The sequence below is a fragment of the Rhinoderma darwinii genome, chromosome 12, assembly GCF_050947455.1.
Source record: "Rhinoderma darwinii isolate aRhiDar2 chromosome 12, aRhiDar2.hap1, whole genome shotgun sequence".
NCBI classification, from domain to species: Eukaryota; Metazoa; Chordata; class Amphibia; order Anura; family Rhinodermatidae; genus Rhinoderma; species Rhinoderma darwinii.
In genome coordinates, this window is record NC_134698.1 from 12,748,784 (window position 1) to 12,768,210 (window position 19,427).

The 19,427-nt window shown below is 38.7% G+C and overlaps 2 protein-coding genes across 2 annotated transcripts in view; one reads left to right on the forward strand and one right to left on the reverse strand.

The window, feature by feature from the left end:
- LOC142664387 (embryonic protein UVS.2-like) overlaps nucleotides 1-19,427 on the reverse strand; it is a 52,572-nt gene that overhangs the window by 22,810 nt on the left and 10,335 nt on the right. The window lies entirely within an intron of this gene.
- Nucleotides 12,008-15,250, forward strand: LOC142664996 (embryonic protein UVS.2-like). Its single transcript, XM_075844523.1, has 6 exons — nucleotides 12,008-12,134; nucleotides 12,216-12,333; nucleotides 14,344-14,522; nucleotides 14,627-14,708; nucleotides 14,859-14,986; nucleotides 15,129-15,250. The coding sequence occupies exons 1-6, from the start codon at nucleotides 12,008-12,010 to the stop codon at nucleotides 15,248-15,250; spliced, it is 756 nt and encodes a 251-aa protein (XP_075700638.1).

The following is a 19,427-nucleotide window of genomic DNA, read 5'->3' on the forward strand; positions in this document are numbered from 1 at the left end:
TGCATGGTGTAATAGAAAGCATTGTCGACACATGCCTAAAACTGTGGCACGTACGAAAAAACGGGGAATGCCCCATGCCATATAATGACTTGTTGTTCTTCCTGAAATCAAACAATTAGCAATATACAGGAACAATGTATCGCCAATAGAGGAACACGGGCGAGATCCACATATACAGAGCAAGTAACAGTACACTACCACAATAGATCCAGCATCGAAATATAAACAAAACATATGGCAGTGGGGGACGTCCAGCATCTATCTTGTACCTGCTCCCAGTCAGAACTCCACCGACCCCACTCAGTCCTATCCAGAGATACAGTTTCATGTCACAGCATCCCAAAATGGACCGAGTAAGTCAGTCTGGATCAGAAAGACAAAAAGACAGTCCTTCTTCCAAGTAGGATTAATGGCGGCGGGGCAGGCGTCTGCTTCTCACCCATTCATCTGCTTCTTGCGGAGTATTGAAGAAAATGGAGCGATCCTCATCCACCACCCGCATCCTAGCAGGGTACATCATGGAATATTGAATATTCAACTCTCTCATTCTTCTTTTGACAGCCATGAACGTCACTCGCCTTTTTTGTAAATCTGAGGAGAAATCCGGAAAAATGGACACAGCAGCTCCATTGAACTTAATCTCCGGAAGTCGTCTAGCCAAACGTAATACCAGATCTCTGTCATTGCAATTCAGCATTCTGGCAAGCAACGGCCTCGGAGGGGTCCCTGGCAGCAGAGGCCTAGCCGGCACTCTGTGTGCTCTTTCTACTGCAAACGCCAATGAAAAAGCTGCATCCGGGAGCAGATCCCACAGCCACTTCAGGATAAATTCCCCTGGGTTTTGACCCTCAGCTCTTTCATGTAGACCTATGATCCTTAGGTTGTTTCTACATAGCCGGTTTTCAAGATCATCTGTCTTCTGCTTCCACATTTCAGCAGCTGATTCCAAGTCTGCAATGGCGTCCGGTATAATAGCCGTCCTGTCCTCCACTCCAGGGACCCTGTCCTCCACGTGAGTAATGCGTTCCCACACGTTTTGCATATCTTGTCTAAGGAGACCGACATCAATCTTAACCTCCTCCATCTTCCCAGTCAGAGAGGTCTTACACGCGGCTATTGCCGCCAGCAATTTATTAGTCACCTCTGTCAAAGTGAGATCCGGAGTTGTTGCAGCATCTGTGGCTGTGCTGGCAGAGGAGACAGTGCTAGCAGCACGCTGTGTCTCAGGAGTGCTGTCGCCATCTTGGGTCTCACTCCTAGCGTACTCCTGCAGATTTTCATCCGCCTATTTCCCTCTTGTTGGACTCATTTCTTTCCTCCTGACTGCCCTCCGTCTCCCGGACCTCCTGGACGTAATTGTGGAAGATCAGGATAAGGTCAGGATAACTATGGCACGAGATCACTGCGGAGCTACAGACTCATGCGACTGTTCCCGCTACTCGCCAAGCCATGCCCCCCTTTCATGTCTATATTTAACAAACATATTGGCCTGAAGTTCTCCTGAACATTATTTTTTTATGCCTGGTTTAGGCAAAGTTATAATTATGGCTGCCAACATCTCTTTTTGAAATGTGCCATATAATAGTTGGGTTATGTAGGTGGCTAAAAAAATGTAACACATTTTTGATAGTAGGCATTTTAGATATTATCTGGGCAAGGTGACTTATGGCATATTAAAGATTTCACAACTTTTACTTTTTCTTTAATGGTAAATTATAATTAAAGTTTACCAAATTGCTGTTTACCCAAAGAAGGTCAAGGTAATGAGTGCAAAAAATAGTTAGTTGCCTCCAGGAAGGGCTGGGGTGTATTAATGTAAAAAACCTCAATTATACAGTGAGTGGTAGTAATTCCTGAAATATTAGGAGATATGTGGCAGGCTGATAATTTTGATAGCTTCTATCTTTAGCTAGTAAGGTTACTTATTTTTGTGATTTACTTTCTGCTTTGTTGTTATAAAATTAGGAATTGAGTTTGTCTTTCCTGTGCATTATCATGTTAGTATGCTTGCATGGTCTGTAGTTGGTGTCTAAGGCCCTTTTACACCGGCCGATAAGTGGCTGGTGCAGCGAGTGTCGATCAATAAGGTATCGCTGATCGGCGCTCGCTTGCTCCTGTCACACAGAACGATGGATGGGGGCGAGCGGTCGTTACTCCGATCACTCGTCCCCATCCATTATTATTATTATGTCGGTAGTGCGTCTCCCTGTTTACACAGGGAGATTTTCTGCCGACAATGATAATCTTTTACTTTTTTTAAACGTTACGACCAGCAGGTGATCAAGCGTTTGCTCGTTCATCTGCTGATCGTTCCCCTGTTTACACATGGCAATTATGGACAGCGGGCGTTATATTGATGCTCGTCTGCACGATTATCGTCCTGTGTAAATCCCCCTTTACTGTCAAGGTCTGGAAGCAGATTCGGAGTCCAGTGTCTGAAACAATCTGGAAGGTAAGAGATATTAGTAAGTGTAGCCAACTTAAAGTCCAGCAGGGGTGGGATCTTGCCGGTTCTCGCCGGTACTCCAAACCGGTTGTTAAATGACAGCCTATTTGCGGAAATTGGGAAAAGCATGTTCCGACCAGGTCCTCCGTGCACTGTCTTTAGGACACAGATACATTTGAAAAACCTAACCTGTGCTGGCAAGTGAAAAGAACCATCAGTCCCCTACCATGTCAATGGGTGCAATTCTGTAATGCTGCCGCTGGAGCATGCCTTGTGCTGTGTTCATGTACTGTTATAATTCATGTACTGTTATAATTACAAATTGCCCTAGGGCCAAAATTTACGTATTGTCCACTTCAACAAGTATTATATAAAACGTCATATTTATGAAACCAAAATATAACTCAAAAGAATCCTTCACCAACTAAATGATTAAAAACTGCTGCATTGATTTAGTTTTGTATAAATATCAGTGCATAACAGCTATTCTATAGAAAGCTCTATACTGAACCGAGTTTTTAAGCAGTTCTTTGGTGAAGTTTTGTTTTTAGTTAGTGTATATTTTTGTGGACAATAGGTAATTTTTGGGCCTAGGGAAATTTTTATATATAAAAGTTTTATATACCTTACCACTCACATGGGGTCAACTGTGAATCTTGTTTGATTTTGTTATGTACTGAGCTTGTTTCTGGTGCTGTATCAATGTACTGAGCTTGGATCTGGTGCTGTATTTATATTTATGTACTGAGCGTGGTGCTGTTACTGTATTTATGTACTGAGCTTGATTCTGGTGCTGTATTTATGTAATGAGCTTGGATCTGGTGCTATATATGTACTGAGTTTTGTTCTGGTGCTGTATATATGTGCTGAGCTTGGTTCTGATATTGTATTTATATACTGAGCTTGGTTCCGTTGCTGTATATATGGATTGAACCCTGTTCTGGTGCTGTATTTATGTACTGTGCTTGGTTCTGGAGCTGTATATTTATGCTGAGCTTGGTTCTGATACCATATTTATATACTTAGCTTTGTTCTGGTGCTGTATATACGTATTGATCTTTGTTCTGGTACTGTATTTATGTACTGAGCTTTGTTTTGTTGCTGTATTTATGTACTGAGCTTGGTTCTGGTGCTGTATATATGTGCTGAGCTTTGTTCTGGTGCTATATTTATGTACTGAGCTTTGTTTTGTTGCTGTATTTATGTACTTAGCTTTGTTCTGGTGCTGTATATATGTACTGAGCTTTGTTCTGCTGCTGTATTTATGTACTGAGCTTCATTCTGGTGCTGTATATATGTACTGAGCTTAGTTCTGGTGCTGTATATATGAACTGAGCTTTGTTCTGGTACTGTAATTTTGTACTGAGTGTAACGACCAGCAGGTTTGTGAACCCACTGGGCTACTCCACCAGTTTGGCTTAGGGCCACCTCTAAGGTTGTTGCCTAAGCAGCCTTCCCAGTTTTTGCCCTTTAACCCCTATACAGGGATCTGGACTTCATTGCGGGGAAGCTGCCAGGTCTCTACAACTTGAAGTGGTCCCGGCGGAGTAGCTGCTGGCCAGACAGATACGAGACAGGCACAGTTAGATGGTTCCATGATGGATAGAGGCTTGACTGTGGGTCACAGGTAACAGGTGGTTAGCAGAGAGCAGTACATAGCTGGTCACAAGTAGATAGCAGGTAACTGGACACAGGCTGGTAGCAGATTACTGAATGCAAGCTGGTAGCAGATTACTGGATACAGGCTGGCATTGGGTAGCAATAGCAGACAGGATGCACGCTGGAAAAGGACAACTGGATACAAGTTGATAACTGCTTGCAATAGCAGACTGGATCTGATGCATACAGGAACGTTTGCAAGATAACTCTAGGCTGTTCCAAAATTGCTCAGGCACCTGTGAGATAGTGAAGGTGCCTTACATAGTCCTGTGGAGCAGCAGAGATGATTGGATGAATTTTGCGTGTGCTGGCCCTTAATTTCTGGTCCTGAATATATGTACTGAGCTTGTTTCTGGTGTTGTATATATGTGCTGAGCTTGTTTCTGATACTGCATTTATAAACTGAGCTTGTTTCTGGTGCTGTATATAAGTACTGAGCTTTGTTCTGGTGCTGCATTTATTTACTGAGCTTTGGTTCTGGTGCTGTATATATGTTCTGAGCTTTGTTCTGGTGCCGTGTTTATTTACTAAGCTTAGTTATGGTACTGTTTATATGTAATTATCTTTGTTCTGGTGCTGTATATATGTTATGAGCTTGGTTATGGTGCTATATATATGTACTGAGCTTGGTTCTGGTACTATATTTATGTAGTGAGCTTAGTTCTGGTGCTGCATATATGAACTAAACTTTGTTCTGGTACTGTAATTATGTACTGAGTGTAACGGCCAGCTGGTTTGTGGACCCGCTGGGTTATTCCACCGGTTTGGCTTAGGGCCACCTCTAATGTTGTTGTCTAAGCAGCCTCCCCAGTCTTCACCCTTTAATCCCTATACATGTATCTGGACTTCGCTGCAGGGAGGCTGCCAGGTCGCCAACTCTTGAGGTGGTTTCCGGCAGTGTAGCTGCTGGCCAGACAGATACGAGACAGGCACAGGTAGATGGTACCTTGATGGATGGAGGCTCGACTGTGGGTCACAACCGACAGGTGGTTAGCAAATAGCGTAACGCAGGCAGGTAGCTGGCAGCTTGTCACCAGTAGGTAGCAGTTAACTGGACACAGACTGGTAGCAGATTACTAGATGCAGGCTTTTCCAAAATTGTTCAGGCACCTGTGAGATAGTGAAGGTGCCTTACTTAGTCCTGGGGAGCAGCAGGGATGATTGGGTGAATTTTGAATTTTGCGTGCGCTGGCCCTGAATTTCTGGTATTGAATATATGTACTGCACTTGGTTCTGTTGCTCTATTTAAGTACTGAGCTTGGTTCTGTTACTGTATTAATGTACTGAGTATGGTTCTGGTGCTGAATATATGTACTGAGCTTTGTTCTGGTGTTGTATTTATGTACTGAGCATGCTTCTGATGCTGTTTTATGTACTGAGCTTGGTTCTGGTGCTGGATATATGTGCTGAACATGGTTCTGGTGCAGTATTTACATACTGAGCATTGTCCTGGTACTGTATATATCCACTGAGCTTTGTTCTGGTGCTGTGTATATGTACTGAGCTTGGTTCTGGTGCTGTATTTAAATACTGAGCTTTGTTCTGGTGATGAATATATGTACTTATCTTGGTTTTGGTGTTGTATATAAGTACTGAGCTTTGTTCTGGTGCTGTATATATGTACTGAGCTGGGTTCTGTTGCTGTATTTATGTACTGAGCTTTGTTCTGGTACTGTATTTATGTTATAAACTTTTTTCTGGTGCTGTATAGATGTAATGAGCTTGACAGATAATTTTTTATACTGCATTTCAGATATTCCGCACATGTGGGAACCTACATTGATGATCAAAACAAAGTAAAGTCACCATCTAAAAGCGCTCCTGTACCTACCATAAAATTGTATTTTACAAACTTTTCAATAAATATTGTTTCACATAAAGGAAGTATATGTTAAATAGGAGATATTCTGCATCATTAGCAGTAGAGTTTAAAGAGGCTCTGTCACCAGATTATAAGTGCCCTATCTCATAATCTGATTGACACTGTAATGTAGATAACAACAGTGGTTTTTATTTTGAAAAACGACCATTTTTGATCAAGTTATGAACAATTTTAGATTTATGCTAATTAGTTTCTTAATAGACAACAAGGCGTGTTTTAACTTTTGCCAACTGGGCGCTGTGAAGAGAAGTGTATGACGCTGACCAATCAGTGTCATACACTTCTCATTATTTCAGTCCATTGTTATAGTGTGATTGTGCAGTGGAAGAAGCTGGGCTGGAACAATGAGAAGTGTATGATGCTGATTGGTCACTGATTGGTCAGTGTCATACACTTCTCTTCACAACACCCGGTTGGTAAAAAGTAAAAACACGCCCAGTTGTCTATTAAAAAACGAATTAGCATAAATCTAAAATTGATCATAACTTGCTAAAAAATTATAGTTTTTCATAATAAAAACCACTGTTGTTATCTACATTACAGTGCCGATCAGATCATGTAGGAGATAGGGCACTTCTAATCTGGTGACACAGCCTCTTTAAGAGTAAATATTGTCCCAAATGTACGAAAGGCTACAGAGTCTTTGATAGAAATTAGGATAAATTTTTCCACCAATTAATTGGATTTATCCCTATAAGGTTTGACATATTTTGGGCTTTGAAGACCAAGCAAAATTTTTACTTTCGTTTTTTTTATCGACGCATTTTAAGAGCCGTAACTTTTATATTTTTCCGTTGATTGAGCAGTATGAGGACTTATATTTTGTGGTGCAATTTTTACATTTTAACGGTACTAATTTGGGGTACATATAATTTATTTATTAGCTTTTTATAAATGGTAAATGAAAAGAAAAACAGCAATTATGACATTTTTTTTCTACTTTATTGTAAGGGCCGGTATAAAATATGTTTTACGGAAAAAAAGTGATTTTTAGGTCGCCGCATTACAAGACCCATAATTTTTTTTTTACTTTTCTATTGACATTTTTTTCAGGATGAAAGTTGTAATTTGAATTGGTACCATTTTGGTTTAGAACTTATTTTAATTCATATGCACTAAAATAATACATGTGCAATAAATTATTTCATTAAACAAGGGGATTTACTTTGCAGGGACATTTTTTTCTAATAAACTTTAATAAAGTTTTTTTTATCTTTCTTCTAAGTCCCATCAGGGGACTTGAATCTGCGATCATATGATCACAAATATAATGCTTTAGAATACTTAGTATGCAGCCGTGCTCTTGCTGTTGATCACGTGGACACAGCTTCTGTGCCATACGATTATAACTGTACATTATACAGGTGTACGTCATAGAGCCTTTATGTAAGAAAATTGATGACGTACAAAAAAATTAGCAACCCCCCCAACCCAGTCTCAGCTCTAGGATACACAGACTTATTACCTCGAATATTAATTTACATTTTTTGTTACCCAAATGTAGTGCTACCTCTTGTTAAGTAAGCATATTATGAAGGAATTGAAATCCTCATCTTCGAAAACCTTCTTCTTAAGGAAAAACTAATGATTAAAATTCCACTGAAGATCAAGAACATACAGCGTAAAGTAAAAAGAAGGAAAGTTTTTGAACATTATGTGTGATTGCAGGCTAAATAATACTGTGATCTACGTTGTAAAGATTGTGAATCTAACTGTAACAAAGACAATGATACAATTATAGGTATTAGTAAACAGGTTTAACAAGTTTCTGATTTGACACATTTTCACAAAATTATCAGTATGTAAATTAATGTCAGTAGACCATGAAATGAATTACAGTCCGAATTGAAGAACATCTCCATGTAGTCACCATGAGATCACATATAAAGATAATTGTACATCGGTAACAGGCATATACCTGCTCCAGGCTCTTCTTCTGACCATTACAGATATCGTTATTTCCGCATTGTGATTGGATAGATTTCTACACTTTACATGTATATAAGGCATTCCTGACATGTAGGATAGCATTCATCCAGACAAGGAACAAATCCGTCCAATATTGTAGAGATATCTCAGCAACATGGGTGAGAAGATCTGCCTCCTCCTCCTGCTATGTGTAGCAGGAACTGTGACAGGTGTACCTCTATCTCCATCATTACAGGTAAGATAACTCATTTTTCTGTAGATAGAATATATATATATATATATATATATATATATATATATATATATATATATAAATAAATAAAGATACTATTGTAGGATTGAAACATCGCTTTGTGTTTGGCTGAATAAACCACCATTTTTTCACATCGGAGTGCTGCAAGTTTTCTCTTTCTATGTTTGATATTCCGTCCCAGGATCAGGACGACTTCCTGGGCACCCGTATTATAGATTTTTGTGAGTGCTGCTGCTTTCTGCTTTACTATATATATATATATATATATACATATAGATAGATAGATAGATAGATAGATGGATAGATAGATAGATAGATAGATAGATAGATAGATAGATAGATAGATAGATAGATAGATAGATAGATAGATAGATAGATAGATAGATAGATAGATAGATAGATATCTATATATATATATATATATATATATAAACATATATCTGTATATCTATATATATATATATATCAATATCTATCTATCTATCTATCTATCTATCTATCTATCTATCTATCTATCTATCTATCTATCTATCTATCTATCTATCTATCTATCTATCTATCTATCTATCTATCTATCTATCTATCTATCTAGGAAATACAAAGAAGAACCGCACCACAAATCTTGAAATAATCACCTCTATCAGGGGTTTCGTGTGTGCAAGCCTTCAGACCACGACCAATAGTCCAAATTTAGGAATGCAAAAAATAGGCAGCACTCTACAGCATAGTAGTTCATAAAAGTGAAAAACTTTTATGCACCCATATGTAAGATTGCTACGTTTCAGTCCCAATCTAGACCTTTCTCAAGCAGTGCTTGAGAAAGGTCCAGATTGGGACTGAAACGTAGCATTCTTACATATGGGTGAATAAACGTTTTTCACTTTTCTGACTACTATGCTGTAGAGTGCTGCCTATTTTTTGTATGTCTATCTATATATATATAAATATATATATATATATATATATATATATATATATAGATTGATTGATTGATAGATAGAAAGATATATATATATATATACAGTGAAGGAAATAAGTATTTGATCCCTTGCTGATTTTGTAAGTTTGCCCACTGTCAAAGACATGAACAGTCTAGAATTTTTAGGCTAGGTTAATTTTACGAGTGAGAGATATATTATATTTAAAAAAAAAACAGAAAATCACATTGTCAAAATTATATATATTTATTTGCATTGTGCACAGGGAAATAAGTATTTGATCCCTTTGGAAAACCAGACTTAATACTTGGTAATGGATATAGTTGGCAAAATGTATTTTTTATTATCTTCTTATTTTACTGAAGACTTTTCTTTACACTCAACAAATAATATATGTTGGGGATTGTAGTACATCAAAATCCACCATTTATTTAGTATTAAAGAAATGCTTCATTTCTTACATAACATATTTTTGGCATAGATCCTTTTCTATATATGATACATATTTGAAGTGTTAGTAATGATTATAAATATTTTTTTCTACAGCTTTCCATACCTGGCCTAAATAAATATGGTAAGAACTTCCTCACTGTTATTTGGGTTATTCTTCTATTTCTGCCACCCTATAATCTTTAAAAGTATATTTAGCCCTTTATTTTATATTTGCTAGACTTGTAAACTCTAAACAAAACAATCTAAATGGTTCGCATATTTCTATTTAACTTTTATCTACCCCTACACATTAGCTGAGTAATTATCTTTACATAGTACTAACTAACTAAAATGTATTCTTAAAAAAATCTGAAAACGAATGCAACCTGAGGTGGGGTGTGGAATTATGTGACTGCTGCCAAGCTGCTCATTCCCTTCTCTGATGTCATCAGAGACAATCCAGTTTAGAGCTGATCTGTTATTCCTATAAGTCTGGTTACTAAGGATGCATTGCTTAGGAACCAAGGTCTTTTAAATGGGCTCGTCAGACAGAGTGTCCCTAGTAACCAGTTGGTTTCAAAATAATCAGTTTTTTCAGTTAAAGACACTACAACTGAACTTATAGTAGAGAAGGGATAATGAGTCTTAGTAGGAGTTACATAACACCATCAGTGTGATGTCATCAACATCCAAAGTGCTTCTTATAATTCATCTGTAATTAAATATCTAAAACTAAGATATGAAAATTGTCTTATTCTAGATAAAACAATATGTAAAAACGATGTGATATCAATTTCCTAACAAAATGTAATGTATCATATTGTTTGCTCTTCTACTTTTCTAATAGAACAAGTCACAATTTATATTATCATTGATGGTGAATGGTAGTGGTTACATTGAATGGTAGAATTATAGATAATAGAGAATTACAACTACCAGTAGTATTAAGCTATAGATATAAAAAGTGAGTGGTTGAAGATACATATATGATACCAGATTACCACATTATATACATCTTTATATTAACAGAAGTTAAGAATGAAGAAGAGGATCAAGGAACTTTTGGCAGAATAATTGAAGCCAATAAAGGTAACAGAATATTGATAATGTTTACCATTAAATAGAAGTGATACATTACATATATTTTGATAATTATAAAATGTAGTAATAATTTCAGTGATGTCTTAAGAATCCCCTGTAATACATTCAGTCTATTATTAGCCTAGAAAAATTATTAGGAAAATATTGTAATGTTCTTAACATTAGTTAAGCAATAATCATCCCCGTATCGGAAGAATCATAAGCTTAAAGGGCATGTCAAACAATCTTAATTACTTGGTGAAAGCGCCATAATAGTAAATCACGGAAAGGAGTTCCCAAAGGAATGTCTGAACCTCCGGGACTTCTTTAAAGAAGACCTCCAGTGGAAATACAATTTTCCATGTCTGAATTCCCCAACTGACTGTATACCTACTCTACACTTTTTATGCATACTGTACTTCCTTTTTGAACTGCTGCCTTGTCTGTGCTTAAAAAAAGCCTCCATCTTGATTCTTAGATTTCCACAGCTTTCTCTTCCTCTCTGCTTTGCTATCAATCTCATGATGCTTCAGCACAACATCACATGACCAGCTAAAGACCATACCATTACTGCATGCTGGGGACACTGTGATTATCATTCTCTCTATATTCTTCTAAAAAAGCAGAGAAACCATAAGTATATAGAAAAGGAGACTGCACTATATTCTTCTAAATTATACCTATGTGACAGGAACCTGTCTAAGTATAAGTGGCAGCTGATGAGAGAAGTTTCTGTCCACTCTTGTGCAAAACTTCTGTGGTACAGGAACTGCTGAAGCCTGTGATGGGTGACACATAGATCTCCATACAATCAAGTAGCGAAAGCCTGTCACCGAGCCAGATTCACACTGCTGCTAAGCAACCATCCCAGTCTGATATATAGAGATAGAAAAGATTGAAAAATATCAGGTGAAAGACTGACACATAGAATACCAGAATAGTGGACATGGGAAAGTTTAGTTTTGCCTCGAGTGTTCCTTAAAGATGACTAAACTTATATAGATTGTAGAATAGTCTCTCAATGTATACAAGCACTTTCAATCACCATCATACCTTATATTAACCCCAACAGTATGGTGATAACATTACTGGACCTTACTGAGAATACATTGAGAAAACATCTTTGTATAGATTGGTCTATAAACATCAAACACATAATGGAATAGGATATAAAGCAGTATTATACAAAGTAGTTTCCTTCAAAATTATTCATCATTCCTAACAAGTTAAAGTTAAGGTCCAGACATTTGTTAATCTCTCTCTCTATGTTGTCGATAAGACTTGATACCATCATACTGTGGATTAGATGTTATATACCGAATTATTGGTCTTGTAAAGCATAAACATAGCATTTCATATTTTACTGTTTACTTCATTTAGAAATCACCATGGCCGTAAAAGAAGGAGACATATTGATACCATCAGGACGCAGTGCTATAAAATGTAAAGGATGCCTATGGCCCAAATCATCAGATGGGACTGTCATTGTGCCCTACACCCTTTCCTCTAAATATAGTGAGTGTTTTATTACTTATACGTAAGGTGGCCATGATAACTGTCCTATTATACATTCATTATCTGTTCTTTTATCCTCAGGTAACTGGCACCGCAACTTGTTTAATACTTCAATGCAGGAATTTGAAAAACGTACCTGTGTGAAGTTTGTGCCTCGGACAGCAGAGAAGGACTTCCTCAACATTGGGTCTTCAGGCGGGTAGGTTCTACTATTTAAGATTTCTCAAATTTCTTACATTAGATCATGCAGAATATTATAATTTATCATTATAGGTCTGAAATCAAGTGAAGCTATGGATCTACTTTCTCTTCTACAAATTTTTTTGGGAAATTACTATTTGTATTAAACTTGGTAGTCATGAATCCCATATGTAGTCTTAGTATTTGACTATATGAGTTCAGAACATTCTGATAATAAGAACTTAAAGGTGTTGTCTAGTTTATAAAACCCATTTAAATATACTCTAGTAGGGAATCTGAGTTGAATGGGTGTGGGTCAGAATACTCATCTATGATCCAGAGCGCAGAGCAGTTACAAATAGCGTCACTTGCTCTGGAGGACCTTTCCTACATTACACAACCCACTGATTTGAATGGGTGTGGTGTAATGCTTGATTTCCCCTGTGGTGGTGCTGCAGAGATATTCAACACTTACTGCCAGGTTCCGTTTATTGTCAAGGAAATATTTTTTTCTACTAATTCATTTGGGGAATTGCGATTTGTATGAGGCTTGGTAGTCAAGAATCCCCTATGTAGTCTAATTATTTGACTATATCGATTAAAGGGAACCTGTCTCCAGCATTTCACCTATTAAACCAGCAGTACTTGGTGGAATTAGGTGAAAAATTATTTTTATGTAACTTATAATTATATTCTAGGTAGGCTCTGTAACTTTAGAATTCAGTTTTTTAGTGTTACCATGCTGTTAGCTAAATATCATAAAATAGTAATTTCTTCGTTCGAAAAGGGTCACATCTTCATTCCCCAAGCCTTTCCGAGTTGACCTCGCCTTCTTACTTTTGATTGACAGCACCTCGCCACTCCACAGCACACACAAAATCCTGTGCTTGCGCATCAATGTCTTGTTCTGGTTCATGTGCACAAAGGTACGCCATAGCGGCGCCTACGCAGTAACTAGATTTAAGGCTCGGACGAAGCAGGGAAGAGTAACGGACCATACATGATGGGCGCATGCGAGCTATCTCAGATGAAATTTCTGCATTCTGGGCAGACCAGTTTTTTGGCGGTGGGCGGGCATAAGAAGAGGAGCGAACTAGACTGCTGGATTGTTAGCATTATAGGCGCATAATGTTTGCAGACCATTATTTACGGACTAGGATGAGTTTAGGAGAGGGGATAACGACAATGAACTTTTGACAGCAGCTGCCAGCGAGGGGTGAGTAGAGTTCAACAGGTGAAATGCTGGTGACAGGTTCCCTTAAACGGGGTTGTCTAGTTTAGAATAGCAATTTACTTATAGTCTGTTAGGGAATTCTGAGTTGATAAAGGGGGATCCCCTATACAATATCTTCATCTATTATCCAGAGAGCAGAGTAGTTACAAATAGTGTTATTTGTTCTGGAGGATCTGTCCTATATTATAACGTCAACCCACTAAAATGGATGCAGGGTAATGCTTGATTTCCCCTGTGGTGGTGCTGCAGGAAAATTTAACACTTACTGCTAGGTTGCTGATCGCTGGGGTCCAAGCAGGGGAACACTTTGTGATTATTTGTTTGCTACAACTCTTTTTACACATAGGGATTGTCCAAAGGGAACATGCTCTTAAAGAGAATTTGTCTTATAACAGTAGAATGCAAATATATATATGTCAGTCTATTATTTCCTTCTGACTATAAAATTGTAGTCTGAATATTAACATATACTTAATATCATACAATAGAAAGTGTCTCTAGATATTTCTTGTTGAAAGCTAAGGGGATGTCATATTCCAAAATTAAGAGCTAAATATTAAATCTCTCCCAGTTGGAATGTTCAACCTAAAAATAAAGGGATTTCCTACTGTATACCCCTCTCCGTAATCAGGAGACATGCAATGATCAACTGCGACTATTACAGACCCAATGTGACCATTAATCAGTGATTACTTATGTCTCTTCTGTAATAATACCGGCTTTATCCTTATATATTATGATTAATTTCATCATTCTCTAATTTATAACAAAATGTTATTTCCTATATATTTTCAGTTGTACAGGATATATTGGACGAGTAGGTGGTAGTCAGTTTGTTGGATTAGCTATAAATGGTTGTATGTACAAAGGAATTATACAACATGAGCTCAACCACGCCCTGGGCTTCTACCATGAACATACGAGGAGTGACCGGGATGACTATGTCACCATCATGTATGAGAATATCTCACCAGGTAATGCCCTCACCATAAATACATAAGTAATTCCTCTCATGATACATTTTATATTGTTTTTATTACAACAATGAGACTAACAATAAAGATTTCTTGTCTTAAAGATGAGACTGAAAACTTTGACAGGCAAGACACCAATAATCTTGGTCTGGCGTATGACTATGGATCAGTAATGCATTATGACAAGTAAGTTCATTGTTTATTGTAAACTGTAATAATAAAGAATTATATAACGTCAAAAGTCATAATAAAATTCTGAAATATTCTGTTCTATGATGAATCTTTCTGTCACAATCTCATGTTTCGTGCTTTCTTATTGTCTCCTGTATCTGACAGGTACGCATTCACTATCAATGCAGGACAGCCCACCATTGTTCCCAAGCCAGACCCAAACGTCCCAATCGGACAAAGAGATGGACTGAGTGTTCTTGATGTCGCTAAAATTAACCGTCTATATCAATGCAGTAAGTTCCTGAAGGTCTAGAGTCTTCAAAAAGTTGTATCCAAAATCTGTCACCTTTATACCATAGAAACATAAGGGACCAATAAATAAATTTTTTATTACATATGAACAGTCAATGATTTAGTTTCTTTTTCTTTTTATAGATGTTTGTGCTACTTTGCTTAATAACAATACTGGAAGTCTGACCTCAGCCAATTACCCATCAGCCTACCCAAATAATGCCAACTGTGTTTGGCTGATAAGAACACCATCCAATGTGTGTTAATGTGATTTTAACTATTAGATTTTAGGGCATGTCAATTAGTGTAGGAATGAGGGTTTAAATATCAGATGACTCCTCACAATTCTTGACAGTCCAGTAAGGCACCAAGAATAGAACTCACAGAAAAGTTGATATGTCCCAGGAATAAGAGCTCTATTATACCTTAAGCAATCGATATTAAGGCCTCATGCACACGACCGTGTTTTTGCGGCCGCAATTCTCCCGAAAATCCACGGGAGAATTGCGGCCCCATTCTTTTCTATGGGGCCGTGCACACGACCGTAGTTTTTGCGGTCCGTGCACGGCCCGGGAACCCGGACCGCAGAAAGAACGGGCATGTCTTATTACGGCCTGGTTCTGCGGTCCGGGCTCATTGAAAACAATGGCCGCGGCCTTGTGCATGTCCCGCGATTTGCGGGCGGCCTGCGGCTGACAGTCCGCTGACAGTCCGCAGCCGGCCGACCCGAAAATCACGGCCGTGCACACGGCTACGGTCGTGTGCATGAGGCCTAATAGTCCTGACTTCCTTTCCCTGCCTCTTTGGTCATTTTACATAAACTAAATAAACTAAATAATACGATCGGTACAAATAATTACATATCCTCTAATCGAACTATCCATGGCTTAAGTTTAACATACACGGGCACAATAATCCCAGGGATCTGTCCAATTATCATTCTTGTCCTCTGAGGATGGAGGGCTGTGGGTAGATGGCCCTGGCCTCCATCTTTCAAACCCACTTTGAGCAATCATGATATTTATCACAAAGTTTGGATTCTCTGCAGTGTTGTACACTCAGTCACCTCGGAAACAAGGCAGCATTCTTTCACGGACCCTGACTCTCAAAGGATCCTAAATGCTACCCCTCCCACTAAATTCAATCCAGGACTGCACTAACTATGACACGTTTCATGTCTACAAGGAAACCAGTCTTCACTGTAGCAATCTAAGTGGCCCACTAGAACACGGATCCTTCTAGATCCCACCAGCCCCCCACTGGTTTAAAAACAGCACTGTTAACCCTCTCACTGATTACCACACCCGGGTTTACCACTTTCACTGCCCAAGCAGACTTACCAGAGCTATCCGCTCAGGCTGATAATGCACTACACGCTTCACAGCTTCAGCGGTGGCCTGCACAGAATGCTTGCCAGCCAACCTCATCTAGAGCCTGCCTGTATAACCTCAAAACCACTGATGATCACTTGGCTAACTCACCCTGCACTACATGACAGTCGTTCCACACTCCTCTTGGCAAAACAGCTGTACTTCTTCCTGCAAGGACTTGCTCACTTCTCAGCAGGTGACCTATTTCTCAGCTCCGCAAAGGCCCACATTATCTCTCACAACCTACCGTTCCCCACCCCGGCAGCTTGACCCTCAAGTCTCTGTTGGGTTAATGCATAGGGACCAGCTCGCTCTTAATGGCAACCAGGTCCCGGTCTGAATTGAGCAAAAAACAAACAGACAACACAGACCAAAAACACTGAGGTCTAACATCTCTCGTTGTTCTCCTATTCTCCTATTGGCGCCACACTACCTACTTACATGGGATCTCCCTTGCTCTTGCTTGTCTGCGTGGTGATGCAGTGCTAATGTTCCCCTGCTGGGACACCCAGCAATAAGGTGTTATCTGTAAGAAGACCTGGCAGTACAGGTTCAACTTTCCTGTAGCACTACCACATGGGTAATTAAAGGAACAGTGTCATCACAAATAATTTTTTTATATGTTAAAGATGTTAGTGCCTTAATATAAACGTTTATTTTCATTTGTGTGTTTGTGTTTTACTGTTTCTTATTTTTACACTTTTTCTTCCCTATGGGGGCTGCCATTTTTTGTTCCATTTCTGTGTGTGTCGATTAACGACACACACAGACATGGAACACGGCAGCCACAGTCCCATAGGGACTGTGAACGGCTCCCGTCCCATTGACTGCCGTGTACGGCGTCTGTGTGGGAACTGCGCATGCGCCGCTCCCACACAGTCCTATTCGAAATTGGCGCCGTCCGGCGCCATTTTCCTGTGGACCGGAAGTCGCGGCCGGACAGTAATATTACTACTTCCGGTCGCGGCTTCCGGACTTGTGCACATGGAACAGCGGCAGCAAAGGGAGCGGACGGGCCGGAGGGAGCCGCGGCGGCAGGAGCAGGTAAGAGATTTCAATGTATGTTAGTGTTTGTGTGTGTTTACTACTGTATGTAAACCTACTACACTGTGGGTTACCTCAAAAAATGGCGACACACAGTGTAGGAGGTTAAACCTTTCAAACCCCTCGTTTATCCCGGCACTAGCCAGGATAAAGGAGGGGGGGATGCTGAGAGCTCACTAGAGCGAGGGCTTTTAACCCAACGTTGCAATGCTGCAATTTTGGGAACAGCTCCATCTAGTGACCAAAAATGGGTAGTATTATAACTTAGAAATAATTTATAATATTTCCTGGACTCGTGCAAAAAAATAAAAAAAATTTGAACAATGTTTAATCACCCACACACTAAATGTTTAATTTTTTAAAAAAAAACATGTTTTTCTGGCAACACATTCCCTTTAAGCATTACAACATGTTTATTCAAATCAATGGGTTGTCTGGGTAAAGCAGAACAGGACAGCTCCTCGAGAGTTAAAGATGATCTTTGTAACTGCTCTCCACTCTGACCAAGAGATGAGGATCCTGAACAGAGGACCCCCCCCTTCTATCAACTCTAAATTCTATAATACGGTATATGAAAATAAGTTTTCTAAGTAAGACAACCCAGGCAGTTGTATGCAATTGTATAGGCATACATATGCTCATGTCTGGGCATGAATTTGGCAAGTCCTGTCGAATCTAATTGCCAAATGCGCTATACATCTAGTCACGACTTAGACACGGCTACTTTGGACCTTAGTTTATTTTTTGGGAGCCATTCAGAGATGCACTTGCTTGTGTGTTTCGGATCATTGTCCTGCTGTATAACCCAACTGGGCTTGAGCTTTAGGTCACAAATTGACAGGCGAACATTTTCAGGATTTTATGATAGAGAGCATAATTCATTGTTTAATCAATTACAACAAGTCATTCTGATCCTGCAGAAGCAAAGCGTCCCCCGGCCATCACACTATCACCACCATGTGTAACGGTTTGTATGACGTTCTTATAGTAAAGTGCGGTGTTAGCTTTACAAACGATGTACCGAGACCCATGTCTTCCAAAATGTTCCACCTTTGACTCATCAGTCCTCAAACATAAGTCTTAGGGAACATCAAGTGATGCCTGCAGCTGTTCATCTGGGTTCTTTTGTGACCTCCTTGATGAGATGCGAAGGTTTACCACTGTTCCAAGTTTTCTCCAGTAATGGATAATCGCTCTCACTGTGGTACACTAGAGTCTCAGAGCCTTAGCAATGGTTTTGTAACTATTTCCAGACAGGTTGATTTTAATGACTTAATTTAGCATCTGTATTTAAATCTCTTTAGAGTAAGGCATCATGTGCAGGTTTTTGAGACCTCCCAGCTGGCTTCACATTGGCAGGCTGGTAATATTTATGTGGTTTAGATTCAATAGGTTTGGCGGTAATCATTGATGTGGCTAGGGAAATTGAATTTGGTTAACTGGTTGATTTAGTAGCTAAGGGGGCAATTACTTTTTAACGTAGGGCCAAGTAGGGCCAAACAGCATTTTTCCTTCAATAAAAAAAATCATTATTTAAAACAGCATTTTGTGTTTTCTTTGCGTTATGTTTGTCTACTAATAAAAGAAGTTTAACGATCTGAAAGATTTAAGTGTGACAAATTCTAAAAATAAACAAAATTGGGTAGGGGCAAATACTTTTTCATAGCACTAGAAATATATATATATATATATATATATATATATATATATATATATGTGTGTGTGTGTATATATATATATATATATATAATGAGAAACTGACAAAGAAAAAATGATCGACTTGAAGCACGTGAAATACAAAAAATATATATACAATTTTTATTGAATAGTGACATGAGACAAGTAAAAAGATGGAATAAGGATAAGTCACACAATAAAAAAGGACGTCACATCAATCATAAATCAGATGTGCTAATTTGGTCAACATGTTGGAAACAATAAGGTATTATGGCAGCAAATAGATAAATAGCAGCATACCTGGCTAAAACACATATATGCATATATTTCGTACAGTAGTGGCGATTTGAGT

Coding starts and splice junctions, on each gene's coding strand:
- LOC142664996 (XM_075844523.1), top strand. CDS start 12,008: ATGGCCGTAAAAGAAGGAGACATATTGATACCATCAGGACGCAGTGCT. Junction 14,709..14,858: donor TCAGTAATGCATTATGACAA/GTAAGTTCATTG, acceptor TGTATCTGACAG/GTACGCATTCACTATCAATG. Junction 14,987..15,128: donor TAACCGTCTATATCAATGCA/GTAAGTTCCTGA, acceptor TTCTTTTTATAG/ATGTTTGTGCTACTTTGCTT.